At 45.2% G+C, this 25896-nt stretch overlaps 1 protein-coding gene across 6 annotated transcripts in view; it reads right to left on the reverse strand.

Moving 5' to 3' along the window:
• The window catches only part of ADCYAP1R1 (ADCYAP receptor type I), a 271371-nt gene that overhangs the window by 104625 nt on the left and 140850 nt on the right, over positions 1 to 25896 (reverse strand). For all 6 annotated transcript variants that reach the window (XM_073629495.1, XM_073629492.1, XM_073629493.1 and 3 more), the window contains one exon: positions 19272 to 19374. In XM_073629495.1, the coding sequence (XP_073485596.1) occupies positions 19272 to 19374 (103 nt within the window). The remainder of the gene's footprint in view (positions 1 to 19271; positions 19375 to 25896) is intronic.

Genomic DNA, 25896 nt, shown 5'->3' on the forward strand with positions numbered 1-25896 from the left:
GAAGCCCTGACTCTTTTCCGTAAACACACTGCACCAAACAGCAAGGTGCCGCAGCGCAAGCTTGCAGACACATGGGGGGGTTCCATTAACAATTAATGGCACAGCGGCACATCTGCTAAATGGCAGCAGATTTCTGTGAATGTTGGGGAAGTGCATGATTTTAGCCTTAACCAGGGCTTTTTTTCACAAAAAATAGGTGCAGGGACTCAACCACGACCCCCCCCCACCCAAAACCTCAGGGGGAGGGGGGTGTTACACACAGAGTTCAGAGTTCCAGGGTGTGCTACACACAGTGTGCAGAGTTCAGGGGTGCACTACACACAGTGTGCAGAGTTCAGTTGTGCACTACACACAGTGTGCAGAGTTCAGTTGTGCACTACACACAGTGTGCAGAGTTCAGGGGTGCACTACACACAGTGTGCAGAGTTCAGGGGTGCACCACACATAGTGTGCAGAGTTCAGGGGTGCACTACACACAGTGTGCAAAGTTCAGGGGTGCACCACACACAGTGTGCAGAGTTCAGGGGGTGCACTACACACAGTGTGCAGAGTTCAGGGGTGCACCACACACAGTGTGCAGAGTTCAGGGGTGCACTACACACAGTGTGCAGAGTTCAGTTGTGCACCACACACAGTGTGCAGAGTTCAGGAGTGCACCACACACAGTGTGCAGAGTTCAGTTGTGCACTACACACAGTGTGCAGAGTTCAGGGGTGCACCACACACAGTGTGCAGAGTTCAGGGGTGCACCACACACAGTGTGCAGAGTTCAGGGGTGCGCTACACACAGTGTGCAGAGTTCAGGGGTGCGCTACACACAGTGTGCAGAGTTCAGGGGTACACTACACACAGTGTGCAGAGTTCAGGGGTGCTCTACACACAGTGTGCGAGTTCAGGTGTGCACTACACACAGTGTGCAGAGTTCAGGGGTGCACTACACACAGTGTGCAGAGTTCAGGGGTGCTCTACACACAGTGTGCAGAGTTCAGTTGTGCACCACACACAGTGTGCAGAGTTCAGGAGTGCACCACACACAGTGTGCAGAGTTCAGTTGTGCACTACACACAGTGTGCAGAGTTCAGGGGTGCACCACACACAGTGTGCAGAGTTCAGGGGTGCACCACACACAGTGTTCAGAGTTCAGGGGTGCGCTACACACAGTGTGCAGAGTTCAGGGGTACAATACACACAGTGTGCAGAGTTCAGGGGTGCTCTACACACAGTGTGCAGAGTTCAGGGGTGCACTACACACAGTGTACAGAGTTCAGGGGTGCACTACACACAGTGTGCAGAGTTCAGGGGTGCTCTACACACAGTGTGCAGAGTTCAGGGGTGCACTACACACAGTGTGCAGAGTTCAGGGGTGCACTACACACAGTTTGCAGAGTTTAGCCTTTTTCCACAACTGCTTACCTCTGCATCCCCCATTCATATCTCACTTTCATCCCTCTTCAGCTCCGACCTCTGCATGCAACCCCCCTTCCACTGCCCCCATCTTCTCCCTCCCTCCTTAAAAGCTCCACCATTTTCCACTTGTCTTACTTGTGTTGCTGTATTAAACTGAAACACCCTGTTGGCTCTAGTACCTCCTCACACACTGTAGGTGGCTCCTCTCTCACTTGTAGGGAGATGATCCAGTGGTGGAGTTGGGATCTGCTCTGCACCTGTATCTTCCTTGTCCACTCAGGAGATCAGATCTGTGGGAGCCATTGAGAGAAAAGCTGTCCCTTGTAAACACAGAAGCCAGACTTCAATGTTTACAAGTAATAGTGGTGAGTAGGGAGCGGAGGGCCTGAGCCAGAGGTGGTGGAACTGAGTTCCACCAAGTTCCAGCTGACAAAAAGCCCTGGCCTTAACGGCAAATATAATTTCCAAAGTCATTGCCAGCATTTTTAAATCTGCAGCTTTCCTTAAAATAATCCCTGGGGATCCTGCCATGAAGGTCCTTGTTCAGGCACTTCCTGTTATAGGGTGACAATGAATGGAAACTATAAGTGGACATTCTGACACACATTATGAAGACATGATCGGCTGTTGTCACCATTAGGAAACTCGCCCCGGAAAAATATCTTGCAACCCTCATTGAAGTGCATGTAGACCAGGGGCGGCCCATCCATTAAGGGCGCACGTGCGCCGCCCCCCCATCCATGCAGGATGCCAGATGCATGGATTCCGATGGAGGGGGGGTTTTGGAGCACCTGATTAGAGCCAGAGGCTCTAATAGGCTTCAAAATAGGGTGGGCTCGGGGCGCGAATGCGAACTGAGCCCACCCAGGTGTGTTACAATAGGGAATTAATATTTACTATTGTAACACCGATCCTCCTCCCGGCCAATCAGGAAGCGGGTCACCCGATTGAGATTGGCTGAAAGGACAGACGATCCTATTGGACGCTGCATGACGGAAGCCTCCTTGATGGAGCAAAGGACACAAGAGCCGCAGCCTGCCACCCGCCACCTGCTACCTAAATAGGTTAAGTGCTGGACCGACCGGCAGCAGACGGGGGGGGGGGGGGGTAATGGGGGGTTCCGCCAGCTGTTTGGGGTAGCTGGGGTAGCTGTTTGCCACCAGCCCCCACAGATGTAGACAGGAGGTGGCTGTGGAGAGGCTGTAGAAGATTAGCTGCACTGAGATGTACCAAAGGACGAAGGACAAAGGATGAAAAAGGGAGAATAGACATTTTTTTTTTTTAAATGACAATTGTTAATGATGCAATGGGGTTGATTTACTAAAGGCAAATAGACTGTGTACTTTGCACAGTGCAGTTGCTCCAGAGTTTAGTCTCCACACCTATCGGGCTGCACCACGGTCCCCTCAGGAGCTCCATCCACCGTGGCCATTCCTTTACATCTCGCTGTAACCCCCAGCTGGTTCCCTTGTAACATCCAGGACTCGGATTACCTGTCACTCATGCGTCTCCAGCCATTCACTTTCACCTTCTAGTTTGGTTGGCAACATCACCGATTGGCCATCCTCTGACGTCTGTAGGCTACGTTTTGATACGGTACATCGCTCTCCTCCATCTTTGGAATACTTTTTTATCTCATTGGTCTATGAGTTTGGAACAGCAACGGCCTCAGCTTAGACCAGCCTTACTCAACCTATTTAACCAAGAGGAACCCTTGAAGTAAATTTGAGGATTTGGGGAACCCCTTCCAATTTGTTGGAGATCGGTGGGAAAGATTACCCTTTTGCCATGGTGGTCATAATGCCTCCATTATAGACAGCTAAAAAGACCATTATGCCCCGTACACACGGTCGGACATTGATTGGACATTCCGACAACAAAATCCATGGATTTTTTCCGACAGATGTTGGCTCAAACTTGTCTTGCATACACACGGTCACACAAAGTTGTCGGAAAATCCGATCGTTCTGAACGCGGTGACGTAAAACGCGTACGCCGGGACTATAAACGGGGCAGTAGCCAATAGCTTTCCTCTCTTAATTTATTCTGAGCATGCATGGCACTTTGTGCGTCGGATTTGTGTACACACGATCGGAATTTCCGACAACGGATTTTGTTGTCGGAAAATTTTATAGCCTGCTCTCAAACTTTGTGTGTCGGAAATTCCAATGGAAAATGTGTGATGGAGCCCACACACGGTCGGAATTTGCGACAACAAGGTCCTATCACACATTTTCCGTTGGAAAATCCGACCGTGTGTACGGGGCATTAGTGTTATGCAGTTGGCTCGATTAGCCGATTAGCATAGGCTCCAGAATTATGCAAGCACCATCAAATGGGACGTCAATGCCACAGCTCAAGGAACCCCAAGCAAACTCTGGAGGAACCCTAGTTGAGAAAGCCAGGCTTAAACAATCACCCTCCCGATTGGACATTGGTCTATGCGCATGGACAATAGTATTTCAGCTCCAGAGATTAGATAAAGCTTTATTCTGCAAAGGATACCCAATCAGGTGCAAGGAAAAAAAAAAAAAAAGACAGCATTTTTGCTTGCATGTGATTGGATAATGGAAGTGTCAGCATAGAGTCAGCTCATTTACTAAGCTCTGAAGCAACTGCACTTGCAAAGTACACAGTCTATTTGCCTTTAGTAAATCAACCCTATAGGGCTTAAGCAAACAGAGGTTGATGGGCAAATACAGCTTGCTATTAGCATTCATTTGAGTGGCTAAGATCATTTAGAGTTCACTGATAGGTGTATTTGACCTGCAGTTTACCTTTTTCTGACTTTCATTTGACCTGCCTTAAGCTGCCATAGACTTGTATGGGGAGAGGCATAAGAGATGATTTACTAAAGGCAAATACATGCTTGGACTTGACTTGGATGTGACCCTCCCCCCAAAAAAAAAGTGGCCATCCACAAAAATGAATTTTGGAATTTTGGAATATTCAAATTCATGAATATTCGGAAAAATTAATTAAACCGGTTTTCGCTAATTCGGATATTTCCGAATGAACAGATTTGCCGAAAATCGTTAATGAAACGAATTGCACATGTCTAATTAGATGGCCCTGCCCCAGCGGCCCCCCAGCTGTCAGATATGCACACCTGTATCGAGCCAAGCGGGTCTAATGGAAGTTTGCAAAAATATATTTTCTGGAGTTCCGGGCAGGAAAGTATTGAATAACCCCCCATTATACTTGCCCTCATTAGTGCATAAAAAAATAACAGATGCTCCTTACCACTTATGTCTTGTGATTCGGGGGTGGGGTGTTGGGCATGCTTTTTCCTCTGTCTCTAATGTCTAATGTTAATATGATAGAGAACGCGCACCGTGGGGCGGCTATCATTTATTCTATTTTTATGATAACGATCCATCCCTGTAACTAATGCAATAACGATCTGCAACGCACAGCTACTGTAATTCTTCTCCAACGTACCCCTGTATGTCCTCCTTCACTGAAAGTCAAACACTATAATACGCTCATAAAACCCTCTATTATCAACACACAGGACAGGAGCGGTATAAAGCTCTTATTTATGTTGGCCGGATTCCTAAAATACTTTCAGTGCATGAAACCTTCCTTAGAGCATGAAATGTCGCCTTCCTTGGTTCTTCCCCCCCTCCTATCAACAGAATAACGCAATCTTAAAATAAAACCTTTCCGATTTCATTACATACCTTATTTCAGAACAAATTATGCCACCACTGAGTCCCCGTGCTTCTCAATGTATTGCAGGCAGATCATGGCTGGTGGGGAGGGGCTAGCAGGGAGCAGTACATAGCTTCCTGAAAACATCACAGCACCCTACCTCAGTCCTGATGACCACATTTCCAAACAGCCATTCAGAGACCTGACCCCCCCCCCCCCAAAAAAAAAAAGATGATTTTTTTTAATACCTTTTTCGTGCCAATTTTTGGGACGGGGGGGGGGGCACATCTCCAGCTCTGAAGGGTTCATGTTAGGACCTGTAGTATGTCACTTTTGGGGGGGGGGGGTCACATCCAAGTCAAGTCCAAGCATGAACCCCTGAAATCTCAGGATGTGACCCCCCCTCCAAAATTGAAGGACTACAAGTCCCAGTATGAACCCCTGAGATTTTACAGGTTCATGCTGGAACCTGTAATTCTTCACTAGTTGGGGGGGGTCACATCTTCAGCTCTGAGGGGTTTACACTGGAACTTGTATTCCTTCATTTTTGGGGAACTGATGGGCACTGATAGGTGGCACTGATGGGCACTGATGAGGCAGCACTGAGGGGCACTGATGGGGTGGCACTGATGAGGAGGCACTAATACGCAGCACTGAAGGGCACTGATAGGTGGCACTGATGGGCACGGATGTGCAGCACTGATGAGCAATGATAGGTGGCACTGACTGATGGGCACTGAAAGATGGCACTGATGGGCACTTATAGGTGGCACTAATGGGCACTTATAGGCGGCACTGATGGACAATGATAGGTGGCACTGATGGGCAATGATAAGTAGCACTGATGGGCACTGATAGGCAGCACTTATGGGCACTGATAGGTGGCACTGATGGGCAGGCACTGATGGGCAGCACTTGCTAAAACGACTCTGAAATGCAAGACGTAGCTGGGTGTAGTAAGGTGTCTGAATGGGTGGTTGTAATTGGTGCAAGAATCTGATGGCATCTATACCAATCTGATCTGTAATTGTGATTGGTGCATGCTCCCGCCCCGGCCCGCATGCGCATTCGTCCAGATCTGCTGGTTGCTCTATCAGAATACCGCTACTTGTCACATCATAAAGTGTGTGGAATGCATCACTCTGTGGAACGCATGGACGAAGCGCATTGCGCATGCGCAGTGCGTTTTTTTAATTTTGTTTGCAATGTCACTTCTGTTGCACAATCTGATAGGTAGCGGTAATCTGGTAGAACAACAGCGTGCTGACTGCCTCTGTCTTCTCTCCGCCCACTTCCGGGAGGTATCGGATTAAGCATCGGAGCATGCGAACCCTAGTTTTAACCCCTTGGCGCCGAGCGTCCGCATATTTGCGCGCATTAGTGTAAATATAGCTGTGCCAAGAGCACGCACCTTGCCGGCTCCCAGCACAGTTACTACTGGCTAACGGAAAGCTCCCGATCACTGCGATAGGGAACTTTACGATCATGTCACATGATCGTAAAGCCCGCCCCGCCTCCCGGAGTCCTAAACCCCTTAAAGGGCCAGGAGGCGCCGGCTCCAAAGGGTTAGAAAAAAAGCACAGGGACCTTTTTCCTGCAGGAAAGGCAGGGACACGAGCCCATTCAAATAAATGAGCTGATGAGTCCGTGCGAACGCGGCACCCAGAACCCGCAAACCTAGGTTTAAAGACCAACTTCAGGAGGAAAACAAATAAATAAATACTGCCCCCCCCCCCCCCCCGCAGCTTGTGACTGGCAGGAGAAGGCAAGAAGAAGCACAAGAGTAATGATCTTATTGCTCTCTCCTCCTGTCAGCATGCTCCTTATAACACCGATAACCTTCTGCATTGAGATCAGCATTAACCACTTCAGCTCCGGAAGGTTTTACCCCCCCCTCCCGACCAGGCCATTTTTTGCGATTCGGCACTGCGTTAATTTAACCGACAATTGCGCGGACGTGCGGCACTGTACCCAAATAAAATTGACGTCATTTTTTCCTCACAAATAGAGCTTTCTTTTGGTGGTATTTGATCACCTCTGCGGTTTTTAATTTTTGCGCTATAAACAAAAAAGGCCGACAATTTTGAAAATTTTTTTTTTTTTTTTTACTTTCTGCTATAAAACACACACACACATACAAAATGTAAAAAAAATCGAATTTTTGTTCATCAATTTTGGCCAATATGTATTCTGCTACAGATTTTTGGTAAAAAAAATTCCCAATAAGCGTATATTGATTGGTTTGCGCAAAACTTATCACGTCTACAAACTATGGGATAGATTTATGGACTTTTTATTTTATTTTAGTATTTTTTTTTATAGTAATGGCGGCGATCAGCGATTTTTAGCGGGACTGCGACATTGCGGCGGACACGTCGGACACCTAACTGACTCTTTTTGGGAACCACTGACACCAATACAGTGATCAGTGCTAAAAAAAAAATGCATTGTCACTGTACTAATGACACTGGCATTGAAAGGAGTTAACAGCAGGGGTGATCAAAGTGTTACATATTTTCTCTGGTAGTGCTTTTAGATGGTGTGGGGGGGGGGGGGGGTGCTTTGACTGGGGGAAAACAGAGATCTGTGTTCCTGCTTAGCATATTCTGCCTCTCCTCAGAATAATTGGTGGGTCCCGGCGGACATTGCACCCGCCAGACCCACTGATTGGCTCTGGCTGTGTCCAATCACAGCAGGAGGGGAGCTCCCGCGGCACGCGCGCGCCCCGGAGTCGAAGAACAGGTACGTGGTAGGGCGGTCCTTAATCGGTTAAAGCGGTTGCCCATCTCAGACATGAAATATGAACAATATGGCCATAGCTCCCAACTGTCCCTGATTTGGAAGAAAGTCCCTCTGTCCTTCTCATTTGTCCCTCATTTTTGTCTGATCTATATAGTTTTATATAAAATACACTATTTATCTTTCAAAACCTTTTTCCCAAAGCTAAACCTTTTATCCAATTTCTAAATTGCGTCATTTATAAATACCAAAAGCCAGTAAAAAAAGAAATAGTAGTGGTTAAAAAAAGTACTGGGTTTATATAATATTTTTTTTGTACAATTCTCCTTTAAGGGGTGTGGCAGGGGGTGTGTCCTATGCCAACATAACTTCGCTAATAGGTGTCCCTCATTCCCATCTCTAAAAGTTGGAAGGTATGATATGGGGTTGATTTACTAAAAAGAGTGCAAAATCTGGTGCAGCTGTGCATAGTAGCCAATCAGTTTCTAACTTCAGCTTGTACAAATAAGCTTTGACTATAAATCCTGGAAGCTGATTGGCTACCATGCAGAGCTGCACCAGATTTTGCACTCTTTTTAGTAAATCAATCCTAATGTGTACAATCACAGCCCAGAGCTCTGTACAGAGGGAGGGATCTGAAACTGAGAGATCTATTGGTAAAGCAGCACACTGTACACACTTACAACTTACATGTTGATATTTAACCCCTTGATTACCCTGTGATGTTGACCCCTTCCCAGCCAGTGTAATTAGTACAGTGACAATGCATACTTCCCAACTGTCATGGATTCGCCAGCAACCGTCCCGGATTCGAAGGGATTGTCCCGGATTCGCCGGGACCGTCCCGGATTCGCCGGGACCGTCCCGGATTCGCCGGGACCGCCCCAGGTTTTGATGTAAATCAAATCACAATTTATTGCACAATACTGCAGTTTATGATATCTGTAGTATGTCACAGGGTCACAATCACATGGATATAAACACAAAGTATTTAACTAGTTGCCGCCCGCCCCACCATCAAATGACAGCGGGGTGGTGCGGCTCTAGTTCTGGGACGCCGTCATATGACGGCGTCCCAGAATGGCCACTCTCGCATGCCCGTGGGGGCGCGCAGTGCGGCAATCGTGGCTGCGCCGTGTTGCTAGGACACGGCGCGACCCCGATCTCTGTAAAGACCCGCGTCCACGGCTCTTTAACCATGTGATCGGCTGTGTCCAATCACAGCCGGTCTCATGTAAACACGGAGATGCTGGTAATCGGCGCTCCTCGCCTCACACTAACAGAGTGTGTGTCGAGGAGAGCCGATCAGCGGCATCTCCTCACAGGAGACATCTATACATGTAATCAGGGCACTGATCATCAGTGCCCTGATTACAATAGTGACACCAATGCCACAAATCAGTGCCAGCGATGAGTGCCCACCAGTGCCAGCAATCAGTGCCCACCTCTGCACATAAGTGCCACCAATCAGTGCCCATTAGTGATGCCAGTCCGTGCTGGCTATCAGTCCCGCTTATCAGTGCTGCCCATCAATGCCAATCACTGCTGTCCATCAATGCCCATCAGTGTCACCCATAAGTGCCACCCATCAATGCCCACCAGTACCGCCTATCCGTGCCACCTATCAGTGCCCACCAGTACCGCCTATCTGTGCCGCCTATCAGTGCCCACCAGTGCCGCCTATCTGTGCCCACCAGTGCTGCCTATCAGTGCCAATCAGTGCCACCTATCAGTGCTCATCAGCGCCACATATCAGTGCCCATAAGTGTGGCATATTAGTGCCTCCTCATCAGTGCCACCTAATCAGTACCCATAAGTGCCACCTCATCAGTGCCCATAAGTGCCACCTCATCAATGCCCACCAGTTCAGCCCATCAGTGCCACCTAATCAGCGCACATCAGTGAAGGAGAAAAATTACTTAATTACAAAATTGACTGACAGAAACTCACATTTTTTAGTCTTTTTTTGTAAAAATTAAAAAACCCAGCAGTGATTAAATAGCACCAAAAGAAAGCTCTATTTGTGTGAAGAAAATAATAACAAATTTCATCTGGGTACAATGCAGCACGACCGCGCAATTGTCATTCAAAGTGCAACATCGCTGAAAGCTGAAAAATGGCCTGGGCAGGAAGGGGGTGTAAGTACCCTGTAGGCAAGTGGTTAAAGAGCTATGTAGAGAAATAGCGCCTACTTTATTTTTGAATAGTATCTCCAGTAAAAAAATATATATTTTTTTTTGCAAAATGTTTGGTATTTTTCTTCAATATTGCAAAAAAAACAAAAAAAAAACAGGAGGTGATCAAATACCACTAAAAGAAAGCTCTATTTGTGGGGGGGGGGAAAGGAAATGATATAAATGAAAAGTAAAGAAAGTAAAGCAAAGTAAAGTTGTGCTGAATAGCAAAAAAAAATTGGCCTGGTCATGAAGGGGGATAAATCCTCCAGAGGTCAAGTGGATAAGGAATGGATAATTCAGCAAAACAGCATTCCAATGACGCTCGCTGTCCACGTCGTACATCAAAGTGATGCGATACTAAACAACACAAAACACACAATGATGAAAGTTGGATCCGTCCCGCGATCATCCGGCTCGTTTTCTCCTGAACACATAATAGCTGTCTGTTTTACAAATATTCCATCATCTTTCATCAATTAAACTTTGGGCCTCCAAGCTGACCGGAAGATCAGCAAAACACGTCTCCGTCTGTTTATGGTAAAAAAAAAAAATCTGCTGAGCGGAGATGAAAGAACATTGATTTCCATGTCTGATCTCAAATCCAGATTTCCAAGGAAGAAAATGAAGGAACATATGTAGAAGTATTTCTCACCATTGAGGACCCGTATCATATCTGATCATAGAGCTTTTAGAAGGACCACCCAAAGTTGTGTAGACCAAACATGCACTCCATACAAGATGGAGATAAACGCCGAGCCTTTAACCACTTGCCGACCAGCCGGCGTCATTTTACTACGGCAGGTTGGCTCTATTACGCGAATCGCCGTAGCTGTACGCCGGTTCGTGTAATAGATACAGTGGGCATGCGCTTGCGCCTGCGGCGCTGGGGCCGATGCATGTGACCGGCGCCCGCGATGTCCACCAGCCACCTGCGATCACTCCAAAGAGAGCCAGAACGGGGATCTGTCAATGTAAACAAATCGCCGTTCTGCTAGTAGAGAGAGATCTGCTGTTCCTAGTGATCAGGAACAGCGATCTCTCTCCTCCTCCAGTCAGTCCCCTCCCCCCCCCCACACCTACCAGGGAACACATTTAACCCCTTGATCATCCCCTTAGTGTTAACCCCTTCCCTGACAGTGTCATTTATACAGTAATCAGTGCATTTTTATAGCTCTGATCGCTGTATAAATGTCAATGGTCCCAAAAAAAGTGTCAAAAGTGTCTGATTTGTCTGCCGCAATGTCGCAGTCCCGCTAAAAAAAAATCACTGATCGCCGCCATTACTGGTAAAAATAAAAAATTATAATAAAAATGCCATAAATATATCCCCTATTTTGTAGACGCTATAACTTTTGCGCAAACCAAAAATATGTAGAAGAATACATATTGGCCTAAACTGATGAAGAAATTCGTTTTTTTTTTATATTGTTTCGGGATTTTTATTATAGCAAAAAGTAAAAAATATTATTTTTTTTCATAAATCTATCCCATAGTTTGTAGACGCTATAACTTTTGCGCAAACCAATCAATATACGCTTATTGCGATTTTTTTTTTTACCAAAAATATGTAAAAGAATACGTATCGGTCTAAACTGATGAAGAAATTTGTTTTTTCATATTTTTTGGGGATCTTTATTATAGCAAAAAGTGAAAAATATATATATATTTTTTTTCATAAATCTATCCCATAGTTTGTAAATGCGATAACTTTTGCGCAAACCAAACAATATACGCTTATTGGGATTTTTTTTTACCAAAAATCTGTAGCAGAATATATATTTGCCAAAATTGATGAAGAAATTAGATATTTTTTTTAATGGTCGGCCTTTTTTTGTTTATAGTGGAAAAAATAAAAACCGCAGAGGTGATCAAATACCACCAAAAGAAAGCTCTATTTGTGGGAAAAAAAGGACGTCAACTTTGTTTGGGTGCAACGTCGCACGACCGCGCAATTGTCAGTTAAAATGACGCAGTGCCTTATCGCAAAAAATGGCCTGGTCATTAAGGGGGTAAATCCTTTCGGTCCTTAAGTGGTTAAAGGGTAACTCCACTTTCGTAGAAATAAATAGCAAATAAAAAAATAAACAATCTATCAATACATAATTGTGGCACAAGTCATATTCTAATTGAATGTTATTGAAAATGATCTTTGCTTTTCAATCTGCATCCTCTGTAATTTTCTGTAAAAGGCAATATGGCAACCTGGAGGCGTTCTGTACACAGATGGTATACAGAACACCCCCCAGAAATCTAATTTCCTGCTTGTGTGATTGGCTCACTGATTTTCCCAGAAGTCTGCACTAAGATACAAGTCAGATTTTAGGCATCCCCTGCAACAAAAATTTCATTTTTGGTGAGATACTCCCAAAGGGAAATAACATTCAAAGGCATGCAGACCCTGCCACCTTCCTCATTAGAGCCATGCAAGTGCAGCAACTGATTGATTATTATAAAATCACTCCCATTCACATTCACATGGACACAGAGAAACAAACAACTATTTCTTCAGAATAACAAAAGGTAGGAATCTGCAACAAAATGTGTTAAAATCCCTGCAAAGTACATTGATAACCCAGAGGGGAATGTTTTATTCTCAGCAAAAATCGAGTTACTCTTTCAATGTGCCTTAACCGCTTCAGCCCCAGGAGATTTTACCCCCTTCCTGACCAGAGCACTTTTTGCGATTCGGCACTGCATCACTTTAACTGACAGTTGCGCGGTCGTGCGATGTTGCACCCAAACAAAATTGACGTCCTTTTTTCCCCACAAATAGAACTTTCTTTTGGTGGCATTTGATCATCTCTGCAGTTTTTATTTTTTGCACTATAAACAAAAAAAGAGCAACAATTTTGAAAAATATGCAATATTTTTTACTTTTGCTATAATAAATATCCCCCAAAAATATATAAAAAAACACATTTTTTCCTCAGTTTAGGCCGATATGTATTCTTCTACATATTTTTTTATATTATATTTTTATAAGCGTATATTGATTGGTTTGCGCAAAAGTTATAGCATCTACAAAATAAGGGATAGTTTTATGGCATTTTTATTATTATTATTTTTTTATTAGTAATGGCGGCGATCTGCAATTTTTATCGTGACTGCGACATTATGGCGGACACATTACACACTTTCGACACCATTTTGGGACCATTGTCATTTATACAGCGATCAGTGCTATAAAAATGCACTGATTACTGTGTAAATGACACTGGCAGGGAAGGGGTTAACCACTAGGGGGCGATGAAGGGGTTAAGTGTGTCCTAGGGAGTGATTCTAGCTGTGGGGGGGGATGGGCTACCGCTCACATGACAGCGATCACTGCTCCCGATGACAGGGAGCGGTAGATCTCTGTCATGTCACAAGGCAGAATGGGGAAATGCCTTGATTACATAAGCACTTCCCCGTTCTGCGGCTCCGTGACACGATCGCCAGGAGACTGGCGGACATCGAGTCCACGGGTTCTGCGGGCACGGTCACGGTGTATGCGGTGGGCGTGTGCGCCCACTAGCCCCTCCATTTAAAGGGGACGTACAGGTACGCCCATTTGCCCACCTCTGCCATTGTGCCGAGGTATATCGGCGTGCATCGGTCGGCAAGTGGTTACAGAAGGATACTAGTATAACACACAAGCTACAGATTAAAACAAATGGTATTTTTTCATTTAAAATCACACACCGTAAATGTCATTAAATGCAGCACAAAAAGGTGATTCAAGGTGATTCTGGATTCAATTGATTTTATACAACACATAAAGCGTAACTCCACTTTTGTTGAGAAAAAAACATTCCCCTCTGGGGTGATCCATGTACATTGCAAGGATTATAACAACCTTTGTTGCTGATTCCTACCTTTTGTTATTCAGAAGAAATCCCTGTGTGTTGGTCTGTGACTCTGTACTGAGTGGGTCTAATGGGAGTGGTTTCATAATTAACTGTCAGGTGTGGGGCTGAGGGGCCCTAATGAGGAAATCTGAAGGGTCTCCATCCCTTTAGATGTGTTCCTATTGGAAATATCTCACCAAAAATGACATTTTTGCTGCAGGGGATGCCTGAAATCTGACTTGTATCTTAGACAGACTTCTGGGAAAATTGGTGAGCCAATCACACAAGCAGGAAATGATGTTTCTGGGGAGTGGTCAGTACACTGTGTACAGAACAACTCCAGGTAGCCATATTGCATTGCATTTATAGAAAATGACAGCGGCTGTAGATTGAAAAGGAATGGTCATTTTTTTAATAACATTCAATTACAATATGACTTGTATCGCAATGGTATACAGTATATCATTTTTTATGTATTTGCTTTTTTTTTTTTCCCCCACAAAAGTGGAGTTACCCTTTAAAATCAGCATTTTTCATGATCAGAAAAGCGCTTCTTCGGGATCTGCGCTGAAACAGTTCACTGTATCCAATCCGAAATCACAATAATGATTTTGACATAAAATATGATAGAAATTATAATGGTACAATAAATATACACAGAGAAAGAAAAACATTTTGGGTATTATTTATTTAAAAGACACATACTGTATAAATATATATATATCATAACAGACCTCTATTTCATATATTTCATATCATTATGCAGGAATAGTCAGAATCGCAGGAATGCGTCCCTTGAAATCTTGTCAGGGATAAACATTTCGTTCCCACTGCGCTGATTGCCAAAATTAGGACCCGTTCTCTGCTCTCTCCCCATTGGGAACGCTATTTTACATATTTTTGATTTTTAGCTTATTTCTCATACACTAAAATAGATAAAAGTCTAAGTAAATTCTACTGGGAAAATTAATGAAGTAAATGTTAGTATCTCCCTGTATTAGAGACGGGCGGCTCGGAGCTCGCTGTCACTGTGGGCATCAGTGGGGCAAAGGCAAAAATTGACGCCACCAATCAGCGGCACCCCACCTAATTTGGTTTTCTCTTTGTGAAGTCTTCAATTTATTTATTAAAAGTTGGCAATTCTGTAAACCTCCTTTTATTTTCTGATCCAAGGAATAACAGTGTGAACTGTCGCTTGTCCAACTCTACACTCCCCAGTTCAAGTCAAGAACACTTACAGCCCATTGGTACCCATGTGTTTGTTACAGAGCTCGCAGGATCCCTACCGGGACTTGTCGGATTCCCCACAACACCCCTACTGGGATTTCAAGAATTTCTAGGACCTCCATAACCTCCATGGCTTCCAGAGGTCCTAGAAGGGTTCGTAAGCTCCAGTCTTAGAAGTGACCAGTGTGGTGTCTTGTTGCCATCTACATACTTGATTGCTATAATACTTATCTGCCAGTTGCCTATTTATTGCTGACCTGTATTGACCTGACTACTGTCTTTCCTGCCACGATAACTGCGTGGACCTGACTAGGGATGGGCGAACGGTTCGGCCCGAACAATATGCGGTGTTTGGGGCAAATTCGAAAGCCGCCGAAACACCGTTAAAGTCTATGGGACATTAACAGGAAAAATCAAAAGTGTTCATTTTAAAGGCTTATATGCAAGTTATTGTCATAAAAAGTGTTTGGGGACCCGGGTCCTGCCCCAGGGGACATGGATCAATAAAACATTTTTTTTTTAAAACGGCCATTTTTTCGGGAGCTGTGATTATTTTAATGCTTAAAGTGAAACAATAAAAATGAAATATTCCTTAAAATATCGTGCCTAGGGGGTGTCTATAGTATGCCTGTAAAGTGGCGCATTTTTCCCGTGTTTAGAACAGTACCGCAGCAAAATGACATTTCTAAAGGAAAAATTGTCATTCAAAACTGATCGTGGCTATAATGAATTGTCGGGTCTCGGCAATATAGATAAAACTCATTGAAAAAAAGAGCTTGGGTTCCCCCCCAGTCCATTACCAGGCCCTTTAGGTCTGGTATGAATATTAAGGGGAACCCCGAACCAAAATTAAAAAAAAAAATTGCGTGGGGGTCCCCCTACAATCCATACCAGGCCCTTCGGGTCTGATATGGAAATTAAGGGGAACCCTGTGCCAAATTTTTAAAAAATGGCGTAGGGGTCCCCCCCAAAATCCATACCAGACCCTTCTGGTCTGTTATTGAAATTAGGGGAACCCTGCGACAAATTTTTTAAAAAATGGCGTAGGGGTCCCCCCCAAAATCCATACCAGACCCTTCTGGTCTGGTATGGATTTTAAGGGGAACCCTGCACCAAAATGTAAAAAAAAATGGCGTAGGGGTCCCCCTCAAAATCCATACCAGACCCTTATCCGAGCACGCAACCTGGCAGGCCACAGGAAAAGAGGGGGGGGGACGAGAGAGTGGCCGCCTCCTGAACCGTACCAGGCCACATGCTCTCAACATGGGGAGGGTGCTTTGGGGTAGCCCCCAAAGCACCTTGTCCCCATGTTGATGGGGACAAGGGCCTCATCCCCACAACCCTTGACAAGGGGACCCCCAGATCCCCCTGTGTGAAATGGTAACGGGGTACAAGTACCCCTACCATTTTAAAAAAAAGTGTCAAAATGCAGGGTTCCCCTATATTGCCGGGACCCGACAATTCATTACAGCTGCGATCAGTTTTTCATGACAGTTTTTCCTTTAGAAATGTAATTTTGCTGTGGTACTGTTCTAAACACAGGGAAAATGGGCCACTTTGGAGGCATACTATAGACACCCCCCAGGGAAAGATATTTAAAGGAATATTTCATTTTTATTGTTTCACTTTAAGCATTAAAAAAATCACTGCTCCTGAAAAAACGGCCAGTTTTAAAAAAATGTTTGCATTGATCCATGTCCCCTGGGGCAGGACCCGGGTCCCCAAACACTTTTTATGACAATAACTTGCATATAAGCCTTTAAAATGAGCACTTTTGATTATTCATGTTCGTGTCCCATAGACTTTAACGGTGTTCGTGTGTTCTGCCAAATTTTTTGCCTGTTCGGTATGTTCTGGTACAAACCTAACCGGGGGGTGTGTTCGGCTCATCCCTAGACCTGAGGACTCTCTTTTCTGCCACCTGCTATGGCCTCTGACTGGACATGACTACTCTCTTGTCTACCACCTGCAATAGCCTCTCCCTGGACCCGACGGCTCTCTTGCCTGCTGCCTGCCACAGCCTCCGCCTGGACCTGAATACTCTCTTGCCTACCACCTGCCATAGCCTCTGCCTGGACCTGATGGCTCTCTTGCCTGCCGCGTGCCATGGCCTCTGCCTGGACCTGAGTACTCTCTTGCCTGCCAATAGCCATGACTCCTGATGACTTCTTCCTGGACCTGACTACTCTGTTATTTGCCACCTGTCACAACCCCTGCTTGGACCTACATAATCTCTAGCCTGCCATGACCTTTTCTTGGACCTGGCTACTCCTTGGTGTGCCACCTGCCACAGCCTAAACTGGGACCCGACTACTCTCATTGCCTGCCACTAGCCATGACTCCTGCCTGGACCTGACTAATCTGTAATTTGCTGCCTGTCACAACCACTGCTTAGATCTGACTAATTTCTTGCCTGCCACAACCTTTGGACCTGGCCACTCTGTTGCTTGCCATTCCATTATTTCCGCCTGGACCTGACTACTCTGGTCCCGAGTGCAGGGAAAAACAAGTCCCTGCAACCTTTTCTGTGCAAATCCAATGCGAGTTCAGCCATACAACTGTATGGCTGAACTCGCATTGCTCAGATATCGCACGTGATTGGCACCTGCGATGTCTGAGATCGCACTAGTCCGAAACTAGGCTAAACCCTGTTTCACGTAAATGCAACTGTGAAATCGCACTACTTCAGCCCAATATCAAAGCAGCAGAAGCTGCAGATTTGGACCTCCGATTCCATTACGGCTTGCGACTTCATTTAACAGACGTCTATGCAAGTCGCATGAAATCCCCCAAAAAAGTAGTGCAGGAACCTTTTTTTCAAAGTCGCTGCAACTTGAGTCGCAATGATTTGAATTGTTCAATTGCCAGCAATGGGGTGTGACTTGTCATGCAATTTTGGACTGTCAAATCACATGACAAATCGTACCGGTGTGAACTGGGATTAAAAAAGGAATGCTGCAACCACATCTAAGAATTGCTGCAATTTCCTAGATTTTTGGGTCTTATTCTGCCCAAAAATCTGTACTTCATTATCGGGGTGAAAAGGAAACACCCCCCTCGTTAATAAGTGCCAGCGGTGAAATTACCATGCAGAAAAATCACAATCTGGCGGCGTCTAGATTACCATGTCTGCATCTTAAATCCAATCCTATAAAGTGCTTATACGAGGAAAAGGAAAAAAATAATAAAAAAGAGAACAAACAATCTCATGCAGGTTAATCCACTGAGCACTAATGAATATGATACATAATAACTGTTACACAAACAGCCTTTTATCTCCCAGTAAAGCTGTACAAGGAGAGCATTTGGTTTAATCCCCGATCTCTGGGGGATAGCGGGAGAAGAATGAACAGCGCACATTATTAGTCTTCATTTATAGATGAACTGGCTGTCTACTCCAATTGTGGGGGTCATTCACTAAATGCTTCTGTCCAATCAGAGACAGGTATTGATCGATCTCATCAAAGATACATAAAGAAAGTTGAAGTACGATAGCTAATAATTACCTACCGCTCCGCCATGAGTGCACATTTCTGGCCAAAAGAAATGAAGTCAATAATTCCAACCACAGAGATCCTGAAGAATTATGTACATCTACTAAGTACATTCCAGGGCCCAGTGGCGGGCCGTCCATTAGGGACGCACGGGCGCCGCCCCCCCCCCCATCCATGAGTGCGGCTCCCTGATCCACATGCAGGGTGTTGGACGCATGGATTCCATTGGCGGGGGTGTTATTCTTTTTAAGCATGTGATTAGAGCAAGAGGCTCTAATAGGCTTCAAAAAATGGGTGGGCTCGGGGCTCAGAGGATTAGCTCATGGGTCATTTCTAGGAGGGTTGGGTTTGTGAGGGGGGTGAACTGGGGGTTTCTTGGGTGAGACACTTGAACTCAATCCTTTCTCTTTCCCTTAAAAAAATCCCGTTAAAGTTGGGGTCCCATATGGTCAAACGTATTCCCACCTTCTTTAAAGCCATTATCCATGATTGCTGGTTACTTCAACATGCTCGAAACAATCTCTTTTCACACAAGGGATCTCCAAAATTCAACCGGTTGATAATGGTGTAGATTTCATTCCTTATACTAGAAGTGTATCCATCATATCAGAATATGCTTCTGTAGGACTAGAAATTTGCACCCTGTAGCTTGACTTGGAATATAATCCAAATGTATTATTTGTGTCTCCATGGGCCCAGTAATAATAATAAAAAAAAGTTAAAACAAAAAGAATGAAGGCACTTACCAGGCATAGAGTCATTCCACATCTCCAGCTCATACCTCTGGATCTTCTCCAGACAAGCTTCTTCCTCCCTCTTAATGGCACAGTAAGGATGCATCACCGCCATCTGCAAACAGACATGGTTCCAGCCGGTTAGTGATCTACACATTGCATGTGACCAGATTAATGTGGACCTAAAGTCTGCAAAATTAAAGTGTCTTGCTATAGATGGGGAAACTTTATACCTGAATCCTCTGATGTCAGGGTGGAGTATTACAGGAAGGAAGGTCAGCACACAGTGTAGCCATCTTACTAAACTACTGCAGGTACTGTGGAGCAATTCATCCTCACACCTCACAACAGATACACACTGGCACACAGCAGGTGTTTCCATGCTGTTGAAACTAGACATGTGCAGAATGAAAACATTTGTTTTGCCATATCGATTCGGTAAGTTACTAATTTCATTTTGTTGCATTCGTAATTAAATTTTTTTTTGTTTCCTTTCTTCCTTTTTAAACAGATTAGAATTCTTCCAACAGATTCAAATGGAAATGATCAAATCAATCGCAATTCATTGCAAAGAAGAGCTGGTTGTTAAGGAGCGGCCAGCCGGCCACCCGCCGCGTCTTTAACAACCATGACTTATCTACTGTCATTTGGATTCCTCACTGACAGCAGAATGTAAACAACCACTGCCGACTTTAAAAATAAGATAAAATATAAAACAGTGTGGGGGTCCCCCCCCCAAATCCATAACAGGCCCTTCGGGTCTGGTATGGATTTTAAGAGGAACCCCACGCCAACATTTAAAAAAAAAACAGCGTGCACCCCCTCCCCCCTGAAAATCCATACCTTATCCTAGCAGCCCAGCAGATCAGTAAAGGGGGGGGGGGGCGTGCGAGTGCCCCCCTTCCCTTCTGAACCATACCAGGCCCCCTTCAACATGGGGGGCTTTGGGACAGGGGGGTTTTCCTCCCCAAAGCACCTTGTCCCCATGTTGATAGGAACGAAGGGCCTCTTCCCCACAACCCTGGGTGGTGGTTGTGGGGGTCTGTGGGAGAAGGGCTTCTCAGAATCTGGAAGCCCCCTTCAAACATCCAAATGAAACAAATGAAAGTTTGTTTCAGGTTCGTTGAAATTTGTCACTGTTGTCATTCAGAGATTTATTCAGAGATTGTGTTGTCATTCAGAGATTAAACTAAAAGGGTCACAGAAGGCTTGTTAAGCTCTTCTGCTGCTCATTAAGAATATGTAAAAACTTTAATCCTCATAGTTTGGACATAAGTGCTCTATAAAACAGAGCTTTAAATTTGCACATGGAAGCCAAAGAACCAAAACGAGGGAGCTAGGGGTTTCAAAAAGGGAGGTCAACAATAATGTACTCAGTACTTCCTCCTCTACAGTCCACCCAAACTCCACCCTTCTAATTGAGGATAAATGCTGGTAAGGCAAGAGGTCCTTCCCAGAGCATACAGAGTCAAATGAGGTTCCAGTAAGTAGACACTAGGTCAGTTTTTCTCCAAGGGTTCCATGCAAGCCTAGTTTTCCTCTAGAGGTTTCTAGCTCTTTCTTGAGAGGTTTCTTGCTTTGAGATAAATAACCAATTACACCAATGGTCTTTTTAGCTAACTGCAGGGGATGGGTTACACTAATTGATCACAAATTTAAGGAGTATTCTTCTCCATGACCATCTCGCTAAAGTACCATAAACAGTAGATAGAAAAGAAGTTATTAGCAGATGTTCACTGAGAGCGGGACATTATCTCCAGGGTTCCTCCATGGTAAAAATGTTGCGAAAGGCTGCATTAGGTACTTAAGCTAGGATGTCAAGTGAGCTGTACCTTCAAATGAGCAATGACAGCTCCTAAATCTCTGTCCTCACGAGTTTCCAATAAAGCCCAACTCCAGTTTCAGCCCCATCAAGCCAATAACCACCTTTCCTCTTGGAGTCCCTACCCAACTGTACGCCATGTTTTTTTTTTTAATATACTTACATTTAACCAAATTCTTCGGGCCAGTCAAAAAACGTGCCAGGTACGCTTTCTCTTTAGGCTTCCCCTGCTAGTGGCAGATTCTCCAGAGACAGAGATTGTCATCACTCTCTCTACCAATATACTGTAAATCAGTGGTACTCAACCCTGTCCTCAAGTACCCCCAACAGGCCATGTTTTGGGAATTTCTCCTACATAAAATAGCTTTCCAAAATACCAAGCCATTGACTCTGATTTAAAGCACCTGTGCAAGATAAAGGAAAACCTGCAAACATGGCCTGTTGGGGTTACTTGAGGACAGGGTTGAGAACCACTGCTGTAAATGACACCCACATGGGGGTCTACCTGTGACGCCATGCACTCACAGTATTGTCCTTTGTCTTGTGGGGTGAGCAACACTGGGTGTCATTCAACCCAGAAGACTGAGGACATCTTGTGGTGGAAAAAAAGTACTGCAGGCGACAGCTCCACGTTTTAGCCTAGTATTGCAGCTCAAGCTGCTTTTTTGTAACCATATGAACAAAAAATGAGGCCAGGGCTGTGCTTTAAAGTACTTCTGTCACACCAGAAGTATAAGGACTAGCATTTCTGAAAATGCTAACTACCAGACTGTATCTGCCTTCAATAATACCAAGTCACAGACCCCAAACAAGCATGCAGCAGATGGGAACCAGATTCAGAAAATTGGAGGATCCACATCAGGCTCCTACACCTCGATCTCATCCGGTGACTCGCACCGAAGGGTACCGGCTGGGAAGAGCCCTTTCCGACTCAGTACACTAGGTCCAGCAAGACAAATGCCCAAAGTGCCGCACACCAGCAAACCCAACAGTCCATCTGGAAAGTATTCACAGCGCTTCACTTTTTCCACATTTTGTTATGTTACAGCCTTATTCCAAAATAGATTAAATTCATTATTTTCTACAAAATTCTACAAACAATACCCCATAATGACAACGTGAAAGAAGTTTGTTTGAAATCTTCACAGCCTTTGCTCAATACTTTGGTGAAGCACCTTTGGCACCAATTACAGCCTCGAGTCTTTTTGAGTATGATGCTACAAGCTTGGCACACCTATTTTTGGGCAGTTTCTCCCATTCCACTTTGCAGGACCTCTCAAGCTTCATCGGGTTGGATGGGGAGCGTCGGTGCACAGCTATTTTCAGATCTCTCCAGAGATGTTCAGTCGGGTTCAAGTCTGGGCTCTGGCTGGGCCACTCAAGGATATTCACAGAGTTGTCCCGTAGACACTCCTTTGTTAGTAAAGCGCTGGGAATACTTTCCTGGTTTGCACTGTAAAAACAGCTTTTTTTTTCTTAAAACACGCATGAGAATAGACGTGTTTGGTGTTCCTGTCTCCCCATGTGTCCTCCACATACATGTTTCCAGGGGATTAAAGTGCAATTATGTCATGTTTGTGAAAACCTTGTCACAGGCACTGCTGCCTCTCTGTCATAACGTTGTCACCCAACCCTCCCTGACTGCATGACTCCGGCTGACGTTTAGTCTTATCCTTTAATGCCGCCTAAAGTGTGTGAAATTACAGTCATTTCTCTGACACTTAAATTAAATGAAAGAACAATCTGAGGCAATCCTCCCTTTAAATTGCTACAGCCGATCGCTGATACATTCCAATGAGGAACAACATCGCACGCTTCCCGAGGGAAGATACTACAGGCTTTGCTTGAAATGTTTCATATTGGCACAGTGGTTCAGTGGTCAGCACTTCTGGCCTTGCAGCACCGGGGTGCTTGGACTAGCTTGGCGGCACTCCCTTTCCATACGGTGGTCCGCTTCTTCACAGCGCATGCGCCGATGGCGACATCGGCGCACTACAAGTGAAATATTTCCTAAACGGCGCACGTTTAGGAGATATTTCCACTACCTATTAGGTAAGCCTTATTCTAGGTTCACCTATAGATAAAAGTGAGACAAAAGGGTTTACAACCACTTTAATGACCAGGCCATTTTTTTTGAGATACGGCACTGCGTTATTTTAACTGACAATTGCGCGGTCGTGCGACGCTGCACACAAACAAAATTGACGTCCTTTTTTTCCCCACAAATAGAGCTTTCTTTTGGTGGTATTTGATCGCCTCTGTGGTTTTTATTTTTTTCGATGTAAAAAAAAAAAAAAAAAAAGACAATTTTGAAAAAAAAAAGACAATATTTTTTATTTTCTGCTATAAAGCAAATCTAATAAAAAAAAAAAAATCTAAAAAATCAAATTTCTTCATCCATTTAGACCAATATGGATTTTGCTACATATTTTTGGTAAAAAAAAAAATCCCAATAAGTGTATATTGATTTGTTTGCGCAAACGTTATAGCGTCTACAAACTATGGGATAGATTTATGGTCTTTTAATTATTTTTTTTTTGTTTTTACTGGTAATGGCGGTGAACAGCGATTTTTAGCAGGACTGCGATATTGCGGCGGACAAATCTGACACTAAGTGGCACTTTTTGGGGACCAGTGACAACAATACAGTGATTAGTGCTAAAAAAAATGCACTGTTACTGTATAAATGACCCTGGCAGGGAAGGGGTTAACATTAGGGGCAATCAAAGGGTTAAATTAAGGGTTCCTTTTTTGTTTTTTTTTTAAATAACAAACATATCATATTTACCTCCACTGTGCAGCTCGTTTTGCACAGAGTGGCCCCGAACATCCTCTTCTGGGGTTCCCCGGCGGCTCTCGCGGCTCCTCCCCACATCAGATAACCCCCTGGGAGGAGCGCTCTCCCGGGTGATTCCGTCCATAGACCCGGCGCGCGCGTCATTGGATTTGATTGACAGCAGTGGGAGCGAATGGCTGCGCTGCTATCAAACTATCCAATCAAGAGCAGAGAACCCCTAGCAGAGAGACAGCGTGTCCACGTCGGGTCAAGTTCCAGGGCTCAGGTAAGTAAAACGGGGGGGGGAGGAGCGTTTTTTTTACCTTAATGCATTAAAGTGGAGTTCCACACAAAAATGGAACTTCCGCTCCCCCCCCCCCCCCTCTGGTGTCACATTTGGCACCTTTCAGGAGGGAGGGGGGTGCAGATACCTGTATAAGACAGGTATTTGCACCCATTTCTGGGCATAGACTCCCACGGGGGTCTACGCCACTTCCTTCCCACCCCCCCCCCCGCGCTGTCTGCTGGGAGACAGCAGGGACCATTCGGATTGCGCAGCGCGACTCGCGCATACGCAGTAGGGAACCGGGAAGTGAAGCCGCAAGGTTTCACCGCAACACTAGTGGGTGATCAAGGGGTTAAATGTGTTACCTAGGGAGTGTTTCTAACTGTGGGGGGATGGGACTGCCTGGAGGAGGAGACCGATAGCTGTTCCTAATCAGTAGGAACAGGAGATCTGTCTTTACGCCCCTGATAGAACAGAGATTTGTCTATTTACATTGAAAGATCTCCGTTCTCTGTCAGGAGCGATCGCGGGTGGCCAGCAGGTATCGCGCCCACCGACCACGCACATGGGCGTTGTGCCATGGGCGCGCGCCCCCTACAGCTCATAATGCGTCCAACGTACAGGAACAGCGTTTTGCCCAGGGGAGCCAACCTGCCGCAGTATAACTGCGGCGGCTGGTCCTTAAGTGGTTAAAGTGATTGTAAAGGTTCATATTTTTTTTAGAAAAAAATAACAAACATGGTATACTTACCTCCTTTGTGCAAGGGTTTTGCACAGAGCGCCCCCGATCCTCCTCTTCTGGGTTCTCACGATGGCGCTCCTGGCTCCTCCTCCGCATTGAGTGCCCCCATGGAGAGCTGCATTCAATGGGGGCACTCGTGCGGGCAGTTGGGAGTTATGTTTTTACTGTCTAGTAAACATGTTGTCAGTAAGGCAGGGAGCCCCAGATAGCAGTAAAAACCTGAAAGGGGTTCTCATCCTTCCAAACTCTATCCAGACCCGTACCTACATGGTAATCTCTTGCTGACCCCATAATGCATATATGGGGTGGCAAGAAAAGGTTGGCTTTGGTGTCCAGCCACTGCGGTATGAGGCTGTGTCCTGAGGCCATGCTCAATGCACACTTCTAGCAGACTGGCTGAGTTGTCACCATCAGCTCTTGGTTAGGGCTTCTGATCTGGAGCTAGCGGGACAGACTCCTGATCACGTGACTGCTATGAGAACCAAGCATGATACAGAAGCTGTACTGCCTATACGGGCATTGCTGCCCACTTCAAGGACCACTTGGCGGTGGTGTTAAATACGGCACTGGATAGACTACAGTATCTTATCATATGACTCTGTCCAGTCCCTCTATGTGGGAAAAGCTGCAGTAGACTTAGTGGAAGGTTGTCCTGGAGCAAGGTGGTCATACAGTGCCCAGGGTGTGGAACTCAGCCCCCCATAATGTAAATAAGCATACCACCCTTCATACTCTGCTGCACCCGTTCTCTAACTCCCATGCTCCAGCTGCCCTTAGTCAAATTTGTTACTGATGTAGCACCCTGGTGTTTAGGCAGGGATGCTGTTAAATTTAGTTGCCAGGCGGTAGCTGGCTTGGCCAATTGTTAGGAGGTCAATTCATTTCACCCTAATTCTGTCACTAGGTGGCTGGGTACCTGGTGATATTAGATAAGACAAGGGCATTGCAAATACAGATTAGGAATAGATGGGATGTCTCACCCAATGGACAGGGATTTTCTTGGATCCCCTG

Source organism: Aquarana catesbeiana, linkage group LG05, assembly GCF_042186555.1.
Source record: "Aquarana catesbeiana isolate 2022-GZ linkage group LG05, ASM4218655v1, whole genome shotgun sequence".
In the NCBI taxonomy this organism is placed as follows: domain Eukaryota; kingdom Metazoa; phylum Chordata; class Amphibia; order Anura; family Ranidae; genus Aquarana; species Aquarana catesbeiana.